General features: G+C 40.1%; 1 protein-coding gene across 1 annotated transcript in view; it reads left to right on the top strand.

The window, feature by feature from the left end:
* Positions 1-227: 227 nt before the first annotated feature.
* Positions 228-24967, top strand: part of PITPNC1 (phosphatidylinositol transfer protein cytoplasmic 1) — a 74784-nt gene continuing 50044 nt past the window's right edge. Inside the window, exon 1 of the mRNA XM_058038747.1 lies at positions 228-775. Coding sequence (XP_057894730.1) covers positions 728-775 — 48 coding nt within the window. The 5' untranslated portion in view covers positions 228-727. The remainder of the gene's footprint in view (positions 776-24967) is intronic.

Here is a 24967-nt window from a genome sequence, read left to right on the forward strand (position 1 = left end):
CCGGCCCCCTCCCTCCTTCCTGCCGCCCCGCTGATGTCAGCCGAGCCCCGCCGGGGCCGCAGCCGCTCCGCGCCCGCCCGTGAGCACCCCCGGCCGCGGCTGCGCCGGGGAACCCGCGGCCGCCCGCCCGCCTGAGCGCCGCGCTGCCCCCCCTGCCCTCCCCCGAGCCCAGCGGGAGCCGCGGCGGCCGCAGCCGCGTTGCGGCGGGGAGGTGGGAGCCGCGTTTGGCAGCCGGGGAAGGCAACGTTATAAAAAGCCTTTGTCTTGGGAATCGGCATCGCATCTCTCCTGCCGCCCGACGTGCTGCCGGCGGGGGCGAAAGCCACATTTTCGGCTCGTTTGTTCTTTTCGCCGCCCCAGGCATGTCTTGACACAGCCGCGAGAGAGCTCGGCGTTTCCATGCACTTCCGACGGATGTCTTCGGCTGGGGCGAGAGCGGTGGGGGTTTGAGACTTTGTAGCGTATCTCGGTGCGAGCGTCCGTGAGATTCCCATGATCGCAGTGTGAAGGAGGAAGAACTGGGAGAAAGAAGCGGTTGTGGTGGTTTCTCTTCTTGCTGGGTCAGCCTTCCTGGATGGTTGCATTACTGTCTTGTGGACACATTGTCAAGCGCGCACAGAGAAAAGAGGCTTAATTCTTTCCCCCCGTGTTTGGTTTCCGTCGTGATCTCTGTGCAGAAATCACCACTTTTCTCCCAGTTCGCCGGTCCGCACTGAGCAGCAGGAATATGCTCATGAAGGAGTACCGGATCTGTATGCCTCTGACAGTTGAAGAGGTAAGATCCGCGCTCGTACCGGAGAGGCTGTTCCTTACCGAGCCTTTGCTCTTGCAAGGCGAATTGAGGTTATATTTGTTTTGCTGAATATTTTTTCTTCGTGTAATGAACTTAGTCGGAGATGACTGGTTAGAGAGGAATGTTTTTATTGGAAAATATAGGAATCCTGCAGGAACGAAGGTAACTTAAGTGTATCAAAAGCACTGTGTCATGAAAATATTGATTATAAAGATTTTCCAACCAGATTTTTAAGAGGAATTTCATGCATATTTGCAAGGGAATGTTTTGTGCTGAAATTTCTATCTGATAAAGCATTTGTCTAAAACCCAGATTCTAATCATATTTCACCTTTACTTAAAATACCCTCGCAGCTGAACATGGCCTGAAACTCCAGTACAGGTAGGGAAGAGAGGCGATCATTTATTAGTAAAACTTTTGTCATTTAAAGAAGTCATTGAAAGTCAAACAGCTCTTTGTCGGTGTTCTGAACTCTGTGTTAGGAACATTATGTTTTTATTTATCTGCAGGCATCCCAACTGCTCACTGTTTTAATTAAGACTAATACCCACACGGAGTACACGTGCTCCGGAGTTACTGGTGCTCATGGGGTGTTTGTGGGTACAATTGGGTGCCCAAAGGCCTGATGGCGTTTGGAAAGGAGATGGTGCTTTATGGTTTCGTGTCCTGCAAGTACAAAAACACTTCGGTGTTGTCTTATTTGGCCATTTCTGCTGCGGATTTGGCATCGCGGAGGGGAGCGAGCCCTCTCTGAGCGCGCATTTTGCGCCGAGCTGCGCGCAAAGTTCCGCTGGTCCCGCGGGCGGCGCTGGGGCCGCCAGGGGGCGCCGCGCTCCGGCCCCGCCACGGCCCCGCTCCGACCGTGCCACAGCCCCGCTCCGGCCCCGCCACGGCCCCGCTCCGGCCCCGCCACAGCCCCGCTCCGGCCCCGCCACGGCCCCGCTCCGGCCCCGCTCCGACCGTGCCACAGCCCCGCTCCGGCCCCGCCACGGCCCCGCTCCGGCCCCGCCACGGCCCCGCTCCGACCGTGCCACAGCCCCGCTCCGGCCCCGCTCCCACCGTGCCACAGCCCCGCCACGGCCCCGCCACGGCCCCGCTCCGACCCCGCTCCCACCGTGCCACAGCCCCGCTCCCACCGTGCCACGGCCCTGCTCCGACCCCGCTCTGACTCTGCCACGGCCCCGCTCTGACTCTGCCACGGCCCCGCTCCAGCCCCGCCACGGCCCCGCCGGAGGGTCCCAGCCGAGGGTCCCGGGCGGAGCGCCCCAATTCGCTCATTACCCCGCTAATTAATGCGCACATTTGTTCTTTGGCTCCATCCAGGCGAGTGTTTTGCCGCACAGTTTTATTTTTTCCAATATATGAGCAGAAGTCCTCGCGGGTGTGAACAGAGTAGTCGTCTCAATGGTTTTTTTGTCGGTATTTTCAGATTTGGCAAATTAACAGTTCTCTAAAAGTCAGAATTGGAACTGCCAAATATTTACTTCAGGCTGCTCAGGAAATTCCTTTTGCTGGGAGCAGGAGCTAAAACCACCATATACATGAAGTTACATAGACATAGGTTTAATTCTAGCATGTTTCCATCCAAGTTATATCATATGCTGTGATATTGGATGGCATTTTTCTTTTAATACCTAATTTTCTTTGTTTATTGCATTACTCTAATGTAGACAACGTTTTATCCAAGCCAGTTCCTGATGTCCTTAGACTACCACACTTAGTTAATAACAGTTCATTACATCATCAGAAGGGAGCAGATCTAATTTATTTTGAAACATTATTGTTAAACAAGATTTCCTGATGCAGAAAAGTTCAAAAATCTTCCAAAACAGGAATGGTTGATTCATGATGAGGCAGAAGGCAATGGTGGATGTCATTTGTTCTCTAGAATGTTAACAGAATTAGTAAAGATACTCGATTTTGTAGTTTCTCTTATGTTGAATCATCCATTATTTAATCCAAGCACAGTAGCTGAGATGCCTGAATGAGGAACCTAGAACATGTCTGATGTTTAGCATCAATTTAATTATTATAAAATGAACCAGGACAAAACTTTAAAATTAGCAAATACCTTATTTTTCTTATGGTATTTGCACACTAAAGAAGTCCCACACTGTATTTCTCATGGTGGTTCATCTTTGTGACATTTCTTGCAGTCTCAGGAATGTGGTGTTATCTTATTTTTACCCTCAGCTGCACATTAACTACCAACACAGTGAGATTTTTTGCCATCTGTGTAGAACAAGGTGCTGCATTGTGCACTTGTCAGGAGAACATCATGGGGCACTGCTCACCCTTGCAAAGGCAGGAGCATTTTGGTTCTAAGAGGCCCAAAGTGCCTTCTGCAAGGGTGCCAAGTCACTCTGGAGTTCAGTGGGCTCAGGGGGAAAGGCACAGGGGCTGCAATGTCCTGCACACTCTGGTGTGCAGTGCCACTTGGGGACCTGACCTGCAGGGACACCACTGGCACTTCAGCACCCAAGAATTTTTGAGGTCCTCTCTCAACAGGTGTGGGAAAAATGCAGTACAACAGCATGGCTTCCCTTTTTATGCTGTTTCTCTCACATAGACTTAATACACTCTGTTTTTTCTGTTGTTTGGATGTTCTGCCTTTTATCCTGTGCACTTTATGCATACATCCAAAAGCACTTCCCTGAGCAAATTTCTTTTTTTAGCACTGCCTTGCCAGTTATCCATCCGTAGAAATCTCACAACATGAATGAGAAAGAAGTATGTCCTTAATTTGTGGCATTGTCGCCAACACCAGAGCGGTCTCCATATCATTCCTGTGGAAATAATCTGGCACAGGCAAGAAGATGAAGTGTTAGCTTTGTCAGCCAAGCACCTGTATCCAATCTTCTGCAGTCAGATTCTGTGTGTAATGTGAAAAATGTGCAGTAAAGTGTTGTGTAATGTCCAGGCAAGTAACTGGGAGTCGTGACCTCGCCTGTAAATACCTGTGCAGGCAGCAGTGGAGGAGCTCGTGCTGCTCTGGCTGACTGTCACCACCTAAATTTATCTCTAGAGAAGAGTTAAAAACTGAGAGATGTCAGTGGAACAGCAGCACTGGCTCCAGGTTTAAAGAGTTTCTGGCACTGTTGTGGGTAGGAAATTCCTTCATTAGCTACAACAGATCCTGTTCCTGAGGCGTTCTTTCCTTGATGCCCTTATTAGATAAGATACCCAAATATTTATAGGAGGTTTGTTTATCTACCTGTCTGCTTGGAAGCCAAATGCTTTCTTGCAAAGAAAACATCTCATGGGAAATGCTGTTTGCTGCAGGCTGAACTGTTGTGGTGTATTTTGAGCCAGGATACAGGAGCTGGAGATGAATATTTGTTCCTTGTCCATGAGCACCAGGAAAGATGGGTTGTTCCAAGAGTTCTTGCTGAGGTGCAGTGGCACCACACTACAGTTCTTATTCAAAGCTGAGCCTTCCTCAGTAAATTGAATTTTTGACAGCTGTTCAGGTCTGTTACGTGTGCACAGTCACAAGCTGCCTGATCAGCTTTAAAATATTTTGAGAAAGGATGCACCGTGTTGACTGCTAAGCAAAATAATTACATCTGCTGAAAGAACTTTGCAAATAAGGTCAGGATGGGACTGTTGGTTGGCAAAACCAATATGATTGCCAATGAGAAGTCACTCTTTACCTCATTTGTGGTGCTTTTGGCAAATTGAATCCATTTGTTAACACTGAGACCTTTTAAATGAGCAAAAGCCCTTTCCTTGCATTAGTACATAAAGTGAGTAAAATCTGTTCCAGCAGTTCCACAGGATATCTTACCAGTCTTATTCCAGCTGCAATTAATAAATAAGCCTGCTGCTTGGTTATTTTTCCCCTTGCATTTTCATGTGTTAGTTCATTCTTACAAATAGCTTGTTACATCATATGAGAGAATATTATAATAGGCTGCATTGTGGGTTTTAAATATCATCAGTAAAAAAAACCACATTCCCAAAGAAGTGAAAAGAGCACCAAGCAATTGAAAAGAGCAGAAATGCTAAAAAATTCTCAGGCTTGGATCTCATTGCAATCAGAATTCCACCATTTTTCAAAGGAAGGATTTGTGCTTTAGAGATACCTATATCTGAAAATGTAGCCCAAATGTGATAGGTTAGTGTGGTACTGAACTCTTCTGGAAGAGGCAAAGTACAGTGAAATTCTTGATTTGTGAGCATCTGTGTAAACAGTGATTATTCTTAGGGAAATAGATGGAAAGACATTTTGCTGGAAATTTGTGATGAAAATTGAGTTGTTACTGCTGTAAAATGCTATGAGTGATGTGAAGCTGGGTTGTGTAAATTTGAAAGCTGAACATCAAATAAACTACAGGACTCATAGGGTTTTTTCCTTGGAAATAGGGATGACCATTAAGGCTTCTGTTCGTTTTGAACTGTATGTGCATGGCCAGTCCCTAAAGTCCTGGCAGGTTTTTCTTTCCTTTGTTCTTTATTTCAACCAAGATTATCTCTGCTGAGGCTGGTGGAATCACTCCCACTCTGTGTTTTAAATAAAAGTCAAGTTGAATCTGTGGGGAGCACTGCCTGCATGAGGTGTGGAGGAACAGCTGTATTGTCATGAATACAAACAAGCAGAGACCTGCAAAATGTCTGTAAATGCAGATCATGGTTTTCAACAAAAAGTCCTTTCAGCATTAACAAATTCTGGTTTTAGAGGTGTTATCCTTGCTGCTTTATAAAAATATCCATTGTTTAGTTCTTGCTTCAAACATTACGAATTCTCCCAGTGTGGATTATTTACATAAAATTATTTCAACAGCATCTGTGTAAACAGCATTTGTATCCTCTGAATCTTGTGTACACTTCTGCTTTAGAAGATTTCATAGCTCCCATTTTGTGTACAAGGGTACATGTTACAACATGTTTTATTCAGACAGATTTAAAGCTCATTGAAAGCATATGAGAAAGGGTTGTTCTGCCCTGAGAGTCAGCAGGTGTTACAATATTTGGACATAACTATGTGTATGTAGTACAGCAAAGCCTTGAGTTGGGTATAAAGTGTAAAATAATTTTTTTTAAGTACAGTGATCTGCTGCAGGGCAAACTACATCTACTCATCCTGCAAACAGATAGATTAAATAATGGTCAACTTTGTCCATTTTCTTAATTTTCCAGCTATAGTCACAGAACATATTTTCAGGAATATATAAATGTATGGAGCATTTGTAAAAGCAGTATGTTGGTCATGAGCAAGAGGACTATAAACAAACTAAAGATGAAGTCATCTTATCAAATTTCAGTTATTTTAATTACTCGTAAATGAAATTGTACTTGGACCGTGTCATGTCCATGACCTCTGTAGAAAATGTTTATCTGGCATTTTTGAGCTGAGGTTGCCCAGCAGAAACAGAGGCTTATTGTGCTGTTTTAATTTAAGCTATCAACAGCTCTAATGCATCTCACACCAATCCCTTTACAATAATCTGAATTGCTGTGAAACATGAAGGACCTTTTGCTGTAGTTCATCATCCTGCCAGGGACCCTTCTGAGAACAGCAGCAGCCTCACCTGCCTTTTGCAGTTAATACAATGGAGGCCCTGACACCTTGGTCTGAGGAGGATTCACAGTTAATTATTGAGCTGGAAAACCTCTTTGCACCATTCTGAGCATATTTTTACCCTTTAAAAGAATTCCTTGTGTATGTCTCTTATCAGCAAGGGGTTGGATGTGGTTTTGGTGAGCGGTCATGTCTACTCTCCTCACACTGTGCTGCACTCAGTGTGACCTTAAATTCACCTTAAATCTTATGGCCTGGCAGGAGTCGTTGGAACAGATAAAGGAGAGAAAGCACCAGAAGTTAACTCCTAGCACCAAGGAAGAATATCTATTCCATTTTATTTTGGACCATGGTCTAGTTGCAAGAAGGAGCAGATGAAAGTGAGAGCTGGTTTTTAGCATGGGAAAAAATAAACACCTTGCTTTGGTTTGGCCCTCTTACATTACTTGTGGTCAGCTGTAAAAGTACACAATGCAGAGCAGATGTCAAACCTTCACTGACTTCCACTGCAAATAGAAATCTAGAAATATGCAGTTTCCCCCTTAGTCCTGTTTGCACATTTCAGCATAACTCTGTAAAAGAAACAAGACAAACTTTATTCTGCAGACTTCAGTGTAAATCATTAAAAAAATCTTTCTGTGGAAAAGATTAGATATTACCCAAGGAACACCAGACTTTGACATCCATCTCTCTATCTCTCTTGTTCTGTCTTTCCTTGTCGTGTTTTCTATAAGATGTGTATATATATATATATATATATATAAAATGAAAAATACCACACATGTGATTTGAGGGCTTTGTTAGCTAAGTACAGGCCCAGTTTTGCATTTCCCACAAAAGAAAATGCAGCCTGTTGGTGCTTTAGGACATTTTGTAGCTAAAGCCCTCTACAGAACCTTGATGCTATCAAGAACTCCATGAGCTGTGTTTGTTTTTGAAGCATAATGTAGGTTTGGAAACAGAAGAGCAGGGGGAAGAAAACACTGAATGTCAATACTGTCTTTTAAAACAGAATTTTCTGTTTTATTTTGGGGTGGACTTTGTCTTGCTGAGAACATGAAGTTCTTGTAAGAGTTGATGTTAATGTTGAATGATCAACACTTCTGAAATTCTGACAACTTCTGTTTATGTACCTAGTAATGAATGGAGATGTCAATATTGGTGTCTTGAAGTTTGATAGCTCTGATATATCCCATACATTTTCCAATAGTCCAGTCTGTTTGATTTCTTCATTCTTCATAATTTTAAAGTTAGAAATAATATAACTACATAGCTATAATAATAACCAATATATATAATATATATTGGTAATTATTATAGTTATATTATTTATAACTTAATAACTAATATGATATAAGATATAATGTTATATATAATAGATAGTATATACTCTATAACTATATAGAAATAATATAACTATACACATTTTCATGTTCTTGACTGCATATATTATAAAAAATTCAGGTGATTCATAGTTCTGAAAGTCTGTAAAGCCCTTTAGATTAGAGAAGGACAAAGATTTTTGTACTAATTGGGAAAAATTACATATTATATTTTCCTTCATGAGTATTCATTTGAGTCTGATAGGCATTTGCATTGTTAAAATCTGTCAGAGTTCATGTTCTTGGGTACAAAAGGCTGCCCAGTCAGATAATGGAAAATCCATAGTTTCTAACAATGATTCATTCACTGAACTCTTCTGTGTGACTGTGAGCTGACAAATGTGATCCCCAGGCTGCTCTTAGAGAAGCAAGTCAGTTGTGGATGCTCAAATCCACTCAGGCTTTGCATTTTGGCTGCCCAGCCTAACACACAACCAACCATTATATACTCTGAGCATGGATAACACACACATGCCAACCCTTGAATATTCTCAGTCATTGTGGGTAAGGAATAACCCTTTGTATCCTTAATAATGGAAAACTTTCTTGGAATTTATTTTTTCCACTGAGTTATAATTTTCCTTCTATTTATCTTTATCTTCATGGGTTGATAGAGCATCTATCAGGATCAGCAGTAGATTTAGTGAGACTTTCTACCAAAATAAAGCAAATAATGACATTTCATGCAAATTTGCTGTGAGAGCCCTCCAGTGCAGCCTGAAGAACTCTCTGCAGGGATGTTGTGCATGTATTTAAGTGTAATTGCCAGTGTCTGCAGGCATCTCAAAAGCAAGGAGAAAGGTGCTCCCCAGGATTATTGACTGTGTTCAAAAAGGAGTGAAGAAAAGGTAATTTAGACTTCAAGTTGGACTAACAGATGGATTTACACTCTGTAGGTGGAAGAACCAGACTTGAACTTCACCTGTGTTTAAATATAATGCTTTTAGTCTAGGCTTAGTCTTGTTTATTTCCTTCTAAATTCATCATTTCTTTCCAATTTTGGTTATAAGTGATCAGCCAATTTTGAATCCTTGGATATGTATCAAAAAGCTATTTTTAATTTTCTAAAGTACAATGCAGGGTGCTAAATTGTAGGAATGACATCTTAATGGCTCTTCTTGGGGAAAAAAATATGCATCTTCCATCTTTTTCTTGTTTGTGGTTAGAAAATGCTGAAGCAGTCTTGGGTTCTATTGGTTTTGTACTTTTGCAGTTCCCAAGGTGGATTTGCTGTGCACCCTCTGAGCTCCAGCACATCCATAACTTGCACACACACTTCATTTAAAGCACCAGGAGTCATGTGAGTCACAGGACATGAATGTTTGTGCATTTAGTAAAAGACTTCTTCATATGCTCTCCAGAAAAATCAGGGTCTTTATTTAGGAGTTTTTACGTGTCTGTTCTAAGATTAGTCCTGCCCAAGTGATTTAGGAGTACTGAGACTCTGTGGGAATTGTTTTCTGTGAGCATGCTGAGAATGCCCTATTTTCCATTTCATCACACTTAATGTCATCTTAGGTTTAATGTGTTGACCAATTAATGACTGTGTTCAGGGTTTTTTCTGTAAAAATATTATTACAATGCATGACAAAATAATTGTGTGATAATGACACTCCAGTGTGACACACACTGTTGCTTAAGTGCTTGATTAACAATCAGCCACTGATGACAAATACAACTAATTTTTGAATATATTTTCAGGTTTTTGCTCTCATTTTATATGAAAGTTACTAAAATAACCTTTTGTGCTAGTGGCACCATCTTGCTTGAAAGGTTCCCAAAATAAAGAAATCTGCCATGAACTAAAAATTGTCTTTATCAGAAAGGTAAAAACAATGATCATTCCACTGAAATTCTTACCCATGCCAAGCTTGGCTCTCTCCTGGTCATACATGGATGTTTTTAAATAGTCTCACTTGAACACTGGGCTGAGTATGTATAATCTTATCTTCTGAAAGATGCTTGACAAATTTATCCAACTACTTCTCTGATTTTGTCAAGTTTTCTTCAAAAGTGCAAATTAGCTGACCTCTAGGTAATATTTTCATTTAATAAATTAATTGTACCACGGCTTGCAATAAGCCAAATGAAGCACATTAAATACACACATGATTACAGTCTTAAATAACCTACCTGCTTCTTTTGTCCCATAGACTTGATGTAAAATTGATTTAAATCTTCCTTCAGTGGGACAGTTTTTATTTTGCTTCACTCTGTGTGAACAGAGACACACTCAGTGGAAATTAGACCATAGTAACACCAATGAGTGCTGTCACTGATGACAGAGAGACCAAGATTTCACCAAATATGTGTGATAAAACACAGCATATTTTTAGAACAGAAATGTTGAGAATTTAAATTCCATTTTAATTGCATGGTGTAAGTCTGAAATAATTCCATTGACCTCAGGAGATCCATAACAGATTTTTATCAGTGTGATCAAAAATTGACTTTAACCAATGGCTGTAAACGAAAAGAAAATGTAAATTTTTCAAAATCTGTTGTTCTGAGCAAGAAAGAGACCAAGCTGATGTCTAGATCTTTATTACTCTTGCCTAACCTAAATAACATCATCACCTGCTTAGAATAAGGCCCAAGATTTGTGTCAAAACTCTGAAATATCTGTGAGCCAACATTCAGTGAAGTTCTTGCTGTCCTCACAGCACAGCCTTCTCAGTCCCTCTTTGCTCTCAGTGTTCAGCCCTGGTTTTGCAGAGCTTTGATTTCCTCTCCTTTGCCCACTTTGAGCCCTGCTCCCTGGGAGGTGGGGGAGCCTCTGCAGCCCCAGGCCTGGGCCCAGCTGGCAAAAGCTGCTGCTCCTGCCTGGCCTGGGCTGTGCAGGGCAGGAGGAAGTGCCCGGCAGACTGCAACAACTGAGAGTTCAGCTCCCTCCTGAGCACTCAGCTCGGGTTGAATCCCGGTGTTCCCTCAGTTACCATGGCCCTTTCTCCCAGAATGAAGCTAGAGACCAAGTTCCAAAATTTCTCCAATGTCTCAGAGGGTTGCTAAGTTTATTTGTATTTCTACACTATTTGCTATTCAGTTAAGCCCTTTTTTTTTTGTTTCTTTTAATTTTTTTCTTTTTTTTTCTCCTCAGGGATGATTCAGTATAAAAACATGTTTGTCTATATTAAGGGAATTCTGTTATACATTTGGGATATGTTGGGATTTTTTTCCCCATTAACTTCAGTGGAAACAGAATAAAGCCTAAATAGGGATTTTGTTGTTTTTGTTGTTAATTTGTTCTCCACTGATCTGCTATTGCTTATTTTCTCCACTATCTCTGCTTTTTTTCATGTCTGAACTTGAACTTGCTTGGAGTCAAGTGATGCCAAACTTCTAAATCTGTTCTGAGGGAGTTTGAGATGAGGCAAACAGCATTTGAGTGGAAATGTTATGTCATAGTAACAAATGCCTATGGATTAGTTAGTTTATTTCCAGGACCTCATGGGCTATACATTGCTATTTATAATTTAACTTTCTCAAGCAGCCACCACTGTGTTTATGTTGCCATGGTGTTCCTTGCCATACTTGAGGGTGGATAGTAAATGCTATAATTGAAAATTGATACTCCCACTGAATTAAGGGTAACAGGTGGTTATGTTTTTATTTAATCATGCTGCAAGCATATTACAAGTTAAATGTAGATACCTCTACTCCTGCCTCTTTGCCAAGACATTTTCAGACACGCCAGTTTGTCTTCAGTGGCCAGAACTGGAGTAAACAACATGAGTGATGTGTCTTGTGACAGGCCAAGGAATGTCCGTGGCCATCAATGAGCATCCTCCACTTCAGAATCAAAAGTTCTTGTGCAGGAGGGAAGGAGCTGCTCTGGTGCACAGGGCCAAGTCTGTCTCACCCCCCCGGGGGACTGAGCTCTGGGTACAGCTCTGCTTCCTGCCCAGCACCTGAGGAGCAGCCATTGCTGTTTGCTCGTGATCTCCCCACACTGGCCCTTTACCTCATCCCAACTCTTCATTTCCTTCTCTTTTCCACCAAAGTTTTCCACATTTCCCATGTAGGCAAGACACATCCCACTATCTCAACTATTCCAAGCATCCCCCTCTCATGACCATAAGAACAGCTTTTGATTAAATTTTGTCAACTCCAATAGAATCAGTTAAATGGTATATCTACAATACATAACACATTAATCTATAATTATCTATAATAATATATAATATAATGTAATATAATGTCATATCATATCATATCATACAATCTAATATAATACAATGTAATATAATATATAATATATGATATATAATATGTAATATGTAATATATAATATATAATATATAATATATTATATATCATATATCATATATCATATATCATATATCATATATCATATATCATATATAAATATGATATATTATATATTATATATTATATATTATATATCATATATCATATATCATATATCATATATAACATAATATAATATATAACATAACATAACATAATATAATATAATATAATATAATATAATATAATATAATATAATATAATATAATATAATATAATATAATATAATATAATATAATATAATATAATATAATATAATATAATATAATATAATATAATATAATATAATATAATATAATATAATAATATATGTAATATATATTTATAATATATAAATACGTTTTCACATATGAATATGTACATATTTTTCCATTCTTCAGAGTAAAAAGACAGAAATACACAGATACTATCCTAAATTACTCTTTACATTTAGATGGAGGGGAAAAGGTGTCGTAGATTTTTCTCCCTAAAATATTCTAAGATGTGAAAATTAAATAATTCAAAATAATTTCACGCTCTGTATTTACTGCAAAAAGCAATATGCCCAGGAGTATAAAGTAACCAGGTGCAAATACTCCAGTCAGGGTAGTGTGGTTATTATCAAAGGCATTTATAAAATAAGTGTTAATAGAGCCATCCCAAGGATGCCTAATTGGTGCAATTGTGTGAGCACTGAAGTGCAGAGTGGAGCTGCTGCCTCAGTTCTGCACAGCACTCTCCTGTTGAGGATTTTTGTGCCGTTTTTAGAAGCAGCTGTCAGACTTTGGTCTTTATTAAGTTTGGCTGACTGGATCCTCCAGTTTTTCCTATAGCTATAGGATATAAAATGAATTTTCAGGAACAGGAGATAGGTGCATGCACAGAGTTTTGTCTTTAACTCAGTTCAGGGTTGTTTCTTGTTTATCAATTTTCCTTTCACATTTTACCATTTTGTAAAGCAAAACCAAACAAAATAACTTTCATGGATGGCATGTTTTGTCATATTTTGGGTTTTAAGCTGGTTTACAATGGCTGGAAATGTCCATGTTATTTAAGCCAGTGTCACTTGCTTTGTACACAAGACCAAGAGTCAGAGACCCCTAAAGCTTTGCAAGGGGGTCCTGAAGGCCTTTTACAAGCTCACAGCAATTGCATTCCTTTCCATGGGTTGTTATACTTAACATCTTTGTTTGCAGGCCTTTTCCACTATTTTGGAAGTTAGACTTGCAAATTAAGTGAGCTACTTCAGGCTTATGTTATAGGTAGCACTTGATTGAGTTTATTGTTACAGACATTCCCTAGGGCCACTCACAAACCTCCATGTAACAGTAAGTGTGCAGGAAAGCATTAGGCTTTGAAGTGTTCATGCATATTTAATGGTAAGGGAAGGAGAGAACTCAGCATTGTAGCCAATTCAAACCCATGACAAGAACAGTGAGTCAAGGAAAAAAATTGGAGTTTGCAAGATGGTTTTGATCAAAGGGAAATAAAAAAAGCATTGCTGAAGGTGATTAATGTAGATTAGAAGATCATGTGTTTTAAGGAGCATGTCTTGGATTCACAGATCTAATGGAAATTCAGTCTCCAGCTGGGGTTTTTCTTGGCCTTTCTGAGTCTCCCCAGCTCATCTGTCCCTTCACCTCCTTTTGGAGATGTAGGACCTCTGCTTTCTCCTGGTGCTGGTACTAAGTTTGAAAGTCCCAGAGTCCTTGTGTGAACCTGTGCCTTGGAGCTGCCTGAATCTGCCATAAATAGACATTGACCTGAGAAATAACTCCCTCTTCTAACCAGTGTTACCTGTGTGGGCACAAGAGCAAGGCTGGAGTCAGGCTGCTGCTTCAGCAAGGTCTTCATCAGCCACAAACCAGAACTGAGTCTTGAAGGTTCTGAAAGCTTTACCACTGTGCTTTACCAGGCTTCATTTTGTTGAGTTTATATCAGGTTATTCCACACTTTTCCTAAGCAGTTACCTATGAATATTCATTCTTAACAGTCACGATTCTCCGTGTGAAATTGTAGCATGAATTTTTATCTTGGTGTTGATGGGTGGTTCCTGATACTCCCTGCTCCTGTGCTGTGTTCATTCCTCTGGTACCTTGCTTTTTAAATACAGATTATACTGCAGTGAAAATGCTCCTGGTTTAAAACATTTTTTACCCATTTTGTCAGTTAAAAGAAAAGGGAAAAGGAAGGGGAAAAGGAAGGACACAGAATGCATTTTTCAGAGAAAGGAATTTAAATAAGGTTTAAAGCAATAGAATTCACTCACTCCATCAGGTGACATTTAAAAGTATTTTTCATTTTTTGGAAACTGGAAATATAAGGAAACCATGCAGGAAAAGGAATAGAGTTGCTGATTAAATGTTTTATCATGCAATCACTGACATAAAAATAATGACAGAGCTGTTGAGGAACATTTTTGCCTGTCTTATCTTGCAAACCCTTCTTTTACTGTTGGACTTTTGACTCTTCCAGCCAAGAGTTTCAAAGCAAAAGGTCTTTTAGCTCTATCAACATTTCATCACCCCACTGATTTATGTGTGCAAATTGTTTGCATATGTCAGATTTAAACAAAAACTGGTTTGGAGGCACAGCAAACTTTGCAAGTTGACATATGAAGTTCACCTCAGGAAGTCAGCTGAAAATTTGGTTCCTTGTGTCCTTTCTGTAGCAAATGGGTGCACTGCATCTGCTTGTGATATTCTAGAAAACAGGGAAAGAAAAATTATATTATCAAAGCCTAAAAGGTGTAGAGCATCCATAGAATTTTTTTTACTATTTCTCATGCTTGTATATTGATGCTAGTTCAAAACAGTTTCTGAGGCTTCAAAGATTGATTATTTCTTCATATGTTGCATTTATACTTATGGAATAACGAGTTGCTGGGGTTTTTTCCTGTTAAATCTGTAGCAATTTTTATAAACTCAAAAAATATGCAAAGTCTTCTGTGAAAGGTTTCTTGACAGAAGCCAGCATTTCAGTGTATCTGTCTAATGAAGCTGCTCAGGGAATGGCTGTCATGAAAATGCAAAGCCCTGTGGGTGGCATAAAGCCATTCTGACATCCTGAGTATGGGATCCTTTTCAGGCAGACTCTGTACAACTGCACAAATTAATCATTACCTTGAGATAGGATAGCACTGGGATGTGCACTGCATTTTCATCAGAAGGAGAAATGACTCCCCCAGGATGGAAGGCTCATGTCCTGTATCCCCTGTGTCCCTGCCCTGCCAATAGGGGAGGTCTGGTTTCCTCTCGGAGACCTTGGGAGATGTTTCTCTGTAATTTCACACTGCCCAGCCCTGGGGCTCAGCTGTACCTCTCTGCTTCAGAAGCAGAAGCAGCAGAGCTGTGACACAGGCTCACCAGCAGGAAACTGGGACCTCTTTGCTTCCTCTGTGTGTAGAAGACCACGGTGAATCCTAAGTTTTCATCCCCGAACTCTTCCATCTGCAGTGCTGAGGTGACCCTGTGGTGAATTTGAGCTAAAGAATTTCAAGCTGATGTCCCAGGTGTTCATTCTCTCTAAGGTCAAGGAGATAAAGTTACTGAGCTTTTCATCTAATCAAGAGTTGCTCTCTGAGCCTTGCAGGCTGCAAGTGATCACTGTAACTGTATCCTCTGTGTTCTCTCCTTTTTTCTCTTTGTACTCTCTGTAATATGCCTCCCACTCCCTCTTTTAAATCCTTTTTGTAGGAGGTTAATTTTGAAAATGTAGCTTTCCATCCTTGTTGAGTTCAAGTTATCTTAAGTTGCTACAGCCAATGTTAATGATGAGTGGAACACTCAGACCCACCACAAATTCCTCTGGGATTTAACTGGTGCCCTCTCCAGTGTTAAAAATTCTTTGTCTATTTATTTCACTTTGTATTGCACCTTGTAAACAATGATTTGTCTATGCAAGGACCTTCCTTATGGGAAATTTGTTTCTTTTAGAGCGTGGGGGAATGTGCTCTCAGGGACATGGTGTGACTCTTGGGGATGTCCTGTGCAGGGCTGAGTTGGACTTGATGATCCTGGTGGGTCCCTTCCAACCCAGCATTTTCTGTGATTCTGTGGCCTTGGCAAAATGGGCTTTTGATATTAAATTGGCCATTATCTGCTGGGTCTGCTCTGGCTGTGTACCTGCTGACCTCCTTAAACACAGATTAACACATGACTTCTCCTCACTAAAGCTGTCTTGAATTTCACTCTGTGTTATGCATTCAAGCTGTGCTAGTCACACACTTTTTCTTCTTTTTCTTGAGTAATAGGAGCCACTCTCATATGCTCTTTCTCAATTTTTTGTTCAATACATTGAATAGATGATAGCAAATGAAAAGCATATGAAAAGCAAATCAATACAACTCCTGTCTTACTTGGTGGAAGTATAGAATTATAATTTAATCCCAACACAACATACTGAATTAATTGTAAATGCAGAGATGCAATCTTTAGAATACAACTGAGATTTTTTTTTACCTTGGCTATCTGCTTTACTACATGTAAGCACTAAACTTCAATAGAGGATTTTTGATTACTGTTTTTTAATTGTTATTCCTTTAAAACATCAACTATTTGAGGACTGTTTCTTAAAGAGAATCACAGAGGTAGCAGTAATGCTAATAGTTAGGATTTCAGGCAGTTTATTAATATTTTTTGCAAGTAATATCAGTGCACCAGTATTTGCATATTATATTAGAAGTTGTTTTGCCAAGTGCTGGTTGGCAGGATGTCATGTTCCCTGCTTTCCGTTTGGAGCTCTTCTGATTGTTGCATCTCTGAAAGGAGCTGATGTTTGCTTTATTTTAGATCCCAGCTCTTGCAGGATGCACAGCATCTAAACTAACAGGGTCCTGTGCTCCAGGAGAGATTCCCACTTTGTCACTGCCAGGAGCCAACACGGTCCTGATGCTGTTCCATCCCCACAGCCCTGCTTCATGTCCAGCACACACAGAACTGTCCATCTTGAAAACAGAGATCCATTCCTATGTCCCTGTTTAACTTTGATTTGTAGTTAGATTTTTGCTCTAACCTCCTCCCTGGCTGTAAATCAGTACATGAGAAGCACACCACGAACACCATCTGCAGTCAAACATTTGATATGCTTGTCATTAATTGACAGCATTCCTGTACATGCTGGTCAGCAAGATCAATGCCCTTCTCAGGTCCACTTCTACACAGTGAAGCCAGTGGGAGTTTCCCTTCTTTTGCACTAAGAATACAAAAATATGAACCTGAGAGAGAATTCATTGAATGAGGAGCTGTGTGTGATGTACAAGACAATTCTGTCCTGAGCTGCACTCTGTAGAACTCTGCTGGCTTATGTAAAGTGCTTTGTCTTACTCTCCCACAAAGTACCATCAGTCATTTTTGCATATGACATTCACATTTTTGTGTTCTTTAAACTGTGCTAAACTGGTACCAGAGAACCAAATTATGTTAGAAAATTTAAACTGTCTCCTAATGACTCCTAATAAAATTGTAAACCTGATTATTTGCTGAATTATATATAATATGGACAAAAAGGCACAAGATGAAGCAAGGTTTTTTCTGGTCAGTAGATATCCAGGAGGAATGAGCCTGGCTCAGTAAGCCAGAACATTTTTCTGTTCTGGCACTTCTTGCTTTGCTGCCTCATCTTCTTCAGCAAGAGAGTTAATAATCAAAAATCCTCATGTGGCTCCTTGTTCTGGAACTACAAAATTGCATTGTCCTCTGCTGATATCTAAAATCCTGTCCTCCTCAGGAGAAAACCTGTTTTCCTGATCAGAAAATTGAAACATTCCATGACTACAAGTGCAGGAATCCTGGCAGCCCCAGTTGTGCTCCACATTTTACGAGCAATGACATCAGCAGACTTTGGGACCTTTTTGTTTTGCTGCTCGTGCTCTCCTGTGGTGGCTGCAGTCCTGGAATTGATGGCCCGTGGAAGCTTTTGCTGCCAGGAATGGGGGAAATATGCAAATAGAATAATCTTCTGAATCATCTTGTAGAAGGCATTGCTGTAGTCTGAGGCAGAGTTTTAAACTATCAAAACATGCAAATCACGTTTGTGTGAGTGACACAGTGAGGGTGTCCCTGTGCTTAAGTAGGGCATTACTCAAAATAGTACAATTCCAGCTTTCCATGGGAAAGTACTTTCTGTTCAGTGAGATGTTTTCTTTCTCTACCTAGTCATCAAAAACACCATCAATCCCCTTTCCAGTGAGGCAAGCTTCTGTGGAATGTGACATTCCTTACTTCACTTACTTGATAAGAGCTGTAGACCTAGATTTGTACAGAATGCAACTCATACTTTTTAAAAAAAAATATTTCTTTATGCTTGAAAAAGGCCTTGTTCAGAGGAACTTGGCATCAAAAATTTGATTTTCTGGCTAGATGCAAGACAGGTCAATTCACTCTTTCTGTAGTTTTCATGTACCTTAATGCAGAGAAGGAAATAGGAGTGAGTTTGTTGGAGTCATGATATAGAGTGTATGGTTGGAAATAATTCAAAGGTAACCTCCTGTTGCTGCTCTTTGTGTCTGCTGAAGAAAAGAACATTTTTACAGCAGACAACAGTCAGATGATATTTCAGAATTTATATATTACAGAAATAGAATATACTGTGGCCATTATAATGATGCTACCAATTTAGTGAATGTTTTTGCTGGAATGGACAACATAAATTAAAATCTCTACAGGCTATAAGCATATTATTCAGCCAGCTGCCTTCCTGGACCTTCAGGCTTGATCTTCTTTCCTTTGCATGCATGGAATTTGTGCAGGCATCAAGAGTTTCATGCCAATAAATGAGGTGGCTGTCAAACAAGATCCAGTGAACAGAGGTGATCCCACTTTTCCCCCCTCAGTATCCCATAGTGTAATCGCACACAAATATATCATGGATCTAAAGAGAAGCTTTAAATCCTCATAAAACACAGGGACGTGTGTGTCATTTTTCTGTTACTTTGCCTCACTTCTGTTTGTGTCCTGTAAAATAAAATGTTTGAGCCTTGCCACTAATTTTTTCAGTTTCTATGATCTTAACCATTTATGATGATGCACCAATTCCTTTTGAAGCACAGAATGAGGTGTATTCATGCAAGTATTAGTCCTGGTGTACGTGTCCTGATGAATATCAAATTAATAGCTTGGGTCACAGAGGTTAAAAGGAATTTCAAGTGCTGCTCTAATGAGGACAGACAGGAACATCTTTTGATACCTTGCACTGAATTGAAGCACTTGCCTATCTGATATACTTGATAGTGGTGCCCGCTCCGCTTCCATAATTATGGGCCTGTCAGCATTTCCATTACTAACCCCTATATTACAGCTGAAAATATCACTCCAAGATGAAGTTTTGTACAAAGCCTTTCAGCTGTGAACGAAGAAGCTTTCAAAATTAATTTTGCTGCTTCTCCAATTTAAAAAATGAAGTTTTGCTGTTGCTTGCTCTACCCTGTATTAATGTTTTGTTTTCAGAAAAAAAACCCCACAGGGTCAAAATACTGATGTTTGTTTCCTGTAGCATGACTATAACACATTGAAAAGATAAGAGCTGAAAGCTGAGTGCTTTTATTTAACCACAAAAAAAAGCACAAGCAGGAAAAAGCACATCTGCAAGCTGCCACTCTGAGCTCAGAGCCACCTCACTTCATTTTCACCTGTCTGCAAAGATTTCAGTAGCCTCTATCCTTCTGCAGAGATTAAAAAACAGCAGGGAAATTAAAACTTTGGTATCAACATAGACTGATTAAAACATTGTTATTTAAGAGTTCAAGGGCACTTAGAATTAGGAGGTGCCAAAATGATTGTTGCCCATAAAATTTTGGTTTCCTGCTTTTTGAATATATTTTCTATACAACTGGCTGCTGAAAAGGCTGGGTGTGCTTGGGTGTGAGCACCATGTTTTCACCATGTAATTTTTTTGTCTTTTTTTCCACTAACTTACATCTCTGAAACTGTAACCAGTGTCTACTGTGGCTTTGAGTGATCCTTATCACTGAAGTGTCCGAATATTTACTAAATGTTATCAACTTATTTTCATTACACTTTGTAGAAGTTCTATAATGTTGCTGATGACTGTATTGAGACAATAGTTGATAATATTCACCCTTTTTGAGTATCTAAAGTATTTATGCTCTTTTTTGAGTATTTAACTCTTGGAGCTTGATTTTGCAGGGTGGAATTGGAATAAGAGTTCTCATAGCCGTTAGCAGCTGGCAATCTGGTAAATATTTATTATTTCTCTGAACCAGATCTCTTGTGTCGAGTAGGTACCCAGATGATGAGAAACAAGAGAATAGCAATTGCTTGTGAAAAATTTGGGATGAAGTGGTTTGGTTTGTGTTGTCTCCATTGCTCAAATGTCATCACTCCTCATCCTTCTGCATCACAGCTGGGCCCTGGGGCTGGCCATGCCCAGAGGACACAGCTCATGTGGAGTCCTCACTTCATGTGACCTTGAGCTGCCACTGTTTGCCCTTCCCAGAATGTTTTTCAGCACTTCAGCAAATGGAGCAGAAGCCCTACGTAAACTCATCCACATTAGTATGCAACTGCCTCAGATAGGGAGAAAAAGTGGTACATGATTATTTAATTGTGCCAGTGTTTAGGTACCCAAGTGCATTTAGCTCCAATCAGACACCCATCCCTTTCCCAGCTCCTGAGGGCCTGGCTTTACAGGCTGAGCAAGATTTCCTTCAGCAGAGTTTTTGTTTGTAATTATCTTGGGGGATTTTGCAAACCCCTGAGAAAAAAAGAGTTTGACTATCACAGAATCACAGAATGGTTTGGGTTGGAAAGGACCTTTAAAGGTCATCTGGTCCCCACCCCTTGCCATGGGCAGGGCCAGCATGTGATGTGTGATCATCCTGCCTCATGTGAGCTGCTGGCTCTTATCACCAGTGCTGGAACCTTGGGATGCACTGCACAGGCTGCTGCACTTGAGATAATGGAAGTAATGGATAAAATGAGCATTTCAAATGTACACAGTGCCATATGGGAGAAGAGAATAAGCAATAGAAATAAGTCTGTGATAAAGAACACAAGAAACATATATCCTAAATATAGTAGGATCCGTGAGAGTGTGCAGTAAGAACAGAGTATTTTGATAATTCTTCTGGAAAGCCCTAAAAAGCTTCTTTGAGAATATGGAGCTGTATTTGCAAAGACTTAAATTTAAAGGTTTCTATTTAGCCAAGGGATTTTCATGCATAAGTATTTATGCAAAGACTACATGTCTGTTGAATTTCAAATCCCTTTCCTAGCTCCCTGTAGGCATAAGAGCCTTCCAAAGTAAAAAAAAATCTGACATTTATTTCCAATACAATGAATCATTTTTATTTAATAATTGCTATTATTTTTACCAGCAACTGAAACATTCTGGAGCCATTTCCATTGTGGCTCTCTGAGCCTGAAGTAGACACAGTAAAACATCATGCAATTAAAATTCAGTGAAGTTTTTAGCAGCAGGAGAATAATCTCTTGCACTGGCAGTTGTTAGCCAGTTAATGACTGGTCAGCTGTTACTTTCTCTGCTCATACTTTAGATACAAATCTCTTCAATGTAAGTGGCTCATTTTCATTTACATGAACCACTTACTGCTACTGATAACGTGAATTTTAAATACAATTCTGTTAACCGAAAAATACCACTACATATTTACACAATACACTGATTATGTCAGTGTTAAAAGAAATAGTTGATGATAACATAAACTTGTGTTTTACTTAACTGGCAATAACCTGCTGCAGTATCAACATCATTGTTAGCAATATAAACAGGCAGTGAGTAAATACACAACACATGCACTGAAGTGCCTTCGTTGGAATTACTGTCAGAGCAAGGCTGGATTCAGTCAAACTGCCAGCTGCTTTTGATATTTCAGACCAGATTCAGCAAGACAGTGGCCGCTGTCAAGTCAAATACGGATCAGCAGGAGATGAGAATGATTATTTGGCTTCAGTTATGGAGTCCTTTATATTTTGTTTCAAAAAACTAGTAATAAAGCAGAAATTATGGTTAAGAAAAGCTGAGAGAGCTAAGAGGATAGGGACAGTGCTGAGGGCAATATTGGGTTGGTTGTCTCCACCTGGATCACCTGCAAACGTTGGCCTGAGTGTTGGAAACAATCTCATCATGGGAGCACAGAGCAGTTCAGCCAAACAAGCCAGCCCACACTGAGCTTGCACTGCACTCCATGTCTGTGTTATCCTTCATTTTTTCATCTTGTTTCACAGGTTAATTATTTGATAGCTCTTAAAACTCATCTTCTTTCAGCATCTTTTTCATATAACCTTCAAAACCACATTTAATCTTTCATGTCAAGAAAATTCAAGGCAGTTCCACTTCTTTGAGCTCCTCACTTAATAAATACTCACACAAATCTTCAGGCTGATGGTGTTCTCTGAGACACTGTCTGACATGGATTTCTTCTATCTTTATTTATAAACCAGCACATTTTTGTTCATAGTTTTGAATTCTTGCAGGGGCAATTGCAATTTTAGGAATTTCAATGAAGTTGTTGTGATGTGTAAAAAATCATTTTGAGGATGATACACAATGGTGAGAATTCATTTAATGTCACTTTTTCCTTCTGTTGTCATTGGAAGAAGAAATGTCACTCAAATGGCCTTAAGGAAACATTTGGTCTATGGATGAGTGGAGAGGCAAGCGTGTCTCTGCAAGTTTCAGATTGCATTTCTAGACTTGAGAAATTGCAAATTGTGCTTCATTGTTTCCCTAAATGTGTGTCCTCACAAAGCTGGGACAGTGACACCGCAGTGACGTCTGCCAGTTACTCACGTGGCAAAGTACTAAATGCAGAAAAGCTTTCACATCATTCTGACTTCACAGGCTCCTCAGCTGCAAAGATAAAAGCATCCATTTTGTAAAGGTTGAGAGTTTTGTGATATAAATCTCACCAATGGATAGAAAAGGACAGGAAAGAAAAGGAGCTAAAAATGGAATGGCAAGGAATAGTGTAATATTTCAGCCCTGCAGCACTGCCTTCAATAGTAAGTGGAAAACCAATGCTAGTTTGATCTTCCTGTTGTAATAAAATTACTGAATTATCCTTTCATGTCCACAGATATAAAAAAAAAAAAAAAAAAAAAAGAAAAAAAAAAAAAAAAAAAGAAACTTGATTGTTCATAGGTATTTATTGATATGAATGACCTTTAGCCATCCTGGCTGTCTTTGTGTCAGGGAAGTCAGTGCTTGAATGGCTGGGGCTGTCAGGGCTTTGTGGCACAGCTGAGGACTGGAATAACTGTATAAATAGCAAGCTTCAAATTCAAACCTTCTGGCTGTAGAAGAGCATTTTGTGTCTCTGTAGCACACATCAGGTCTGAGAGGAAAAATGGAAGGTCTATTTTTAAGAAAAAGAGCCTTCCCAAGTTAAGGCAGCTACATGAGAGTTTGGGTCTCCAGTTTGTGAGTTCTGGCACCAAAAATGAAGTGACTTTCAGGGAGTCACCTGCAGTCAGGGTGTTCTTTACCAGTCCTGTGCTTGGTGCTGCTCAAACAGTTTCCTAAATTTTGTTAGGAGGCCACCAAGAGCCAGGTGCATAATGATCCATAATGCTGCATAGTCATCCTTGTTCTATCCATCTTATTTTGCCCATAAAAACAAAAAACAGAGGAAGGTAGAGGACTGCCATGAGAGCTGGGATTTGTACCTTTGGGGGGAACTGTGATGCAGATTTGCTCCATGTGGAATTTTCTGGCCTTCATGAAGGCAGCATCGACAAGTAATACAGGAAATATTGTATGAACCCAAGGCTGGAACTCACACTTCATTTTCTTTCTTCCACTCACTGTCATTCAGGTGCTAGGATGCAAATCTTGGATTTGTTCTCAGTAGCTCAGGAAGAACTGGGCAATGGGAATCCTCTGAGCTGTGAGAGAAGAGCCCTGACCCATCACTAAAACCAATTGAATTAAACACAGTTTGCCTTTTTGGAAGCCTTGTTTGGTTGTTGGATCTCAGCTTTTGTACTCTCTGTTGATGGTCATTATGTGTTTGTGTGTTGGAAATTATTGGAAGAATGAGAAAATAAAGCAATAATCAGTCAGGCTTGCCAGATTCTGTAGTTTTAATGTCACTAAGTGCCATGGGAAAATGACATGAAAGCACTTGTCATCCAGCAGCCTGAATACAGCCTTGCATCTTTCCTTGCCCTAAACCAGCTTTTTTGCAATATTAACTTCTCTTCTGTGTTTAGGCCTCACTTTTAAACACCTTAAATATTTTTCAGTAGTAATTATTGGTTTTGCAATTTAAATTTAAAGAAACAAGTTGGAATAAAAAGTTTCTTTTGATTTTTTCATTTCTACCCCCTTTTTTACAATAAATATTATTCTTAAAACCACTGCATTATCTGTTCTATTTTATTATATATCTGGAGTACTTTTTCTTTTCTAAACTAACTTCATTTCTGTGTGTTATTTGTTTATTTAGTGTGAGTTATTGATGATCCAGATTATACCAGGTGGCTGTGGAGCTAACTCAGAATCACAAGAGAATGGGCACATGGCAGGTTTAGTAGGGTCAGCTGCAGTATACAGAGTCTAAAGAATATAGTGGATAGTAGAATATACATAAACCTTGTGTGCAGTGATGGCTCCCACTGGGAATGCCAGAATTCTTCCCACATATTGCCCTACTTGCCAGCATTTGTGCTCACAGCAAGATGACCACTTGGCTCCAGCAGAAGTGACACTGTGAGCTTCCCACAGAGCCAAACTGGTGGCTGCCCCTCGTGACAATTGTGACCAGTTGAGGCAGCAAACTGCTCATTATCATCCTTTCAATCAAAGAGTAGAATTAGATGCATTAATTTATTTGGGTTTAGCTAATTGTCTGTGGCCTGGAGAGAAGAAAATATTAAAGAAGCATTGCTTAGATGGGTTGTCTGTGGTGGCTTTGCTAATCCAAGATTGGGATGTGGGTGTATCAGATGCTGAGGATCAAGGAAGGTGCAGCTGAGGAATGTCCCTGCTCTGCTGTTCCACTGT

This window comes from Melospiza georgiana, chromosome 21 (assembly GCF_028018845.1).
Source record: "Melospiza georgiana isolate bMelGeo1 chromosome 21, bMelGeo1.pri, whole genome shotgun sequence".
NCBI classification, from domain to species: domain Eukaryota; kingdom Metazoa; phylum Chordata; class Aves; order Passeriformes; family Passerellidae; genus Melospiza; species Melospiza georgiana.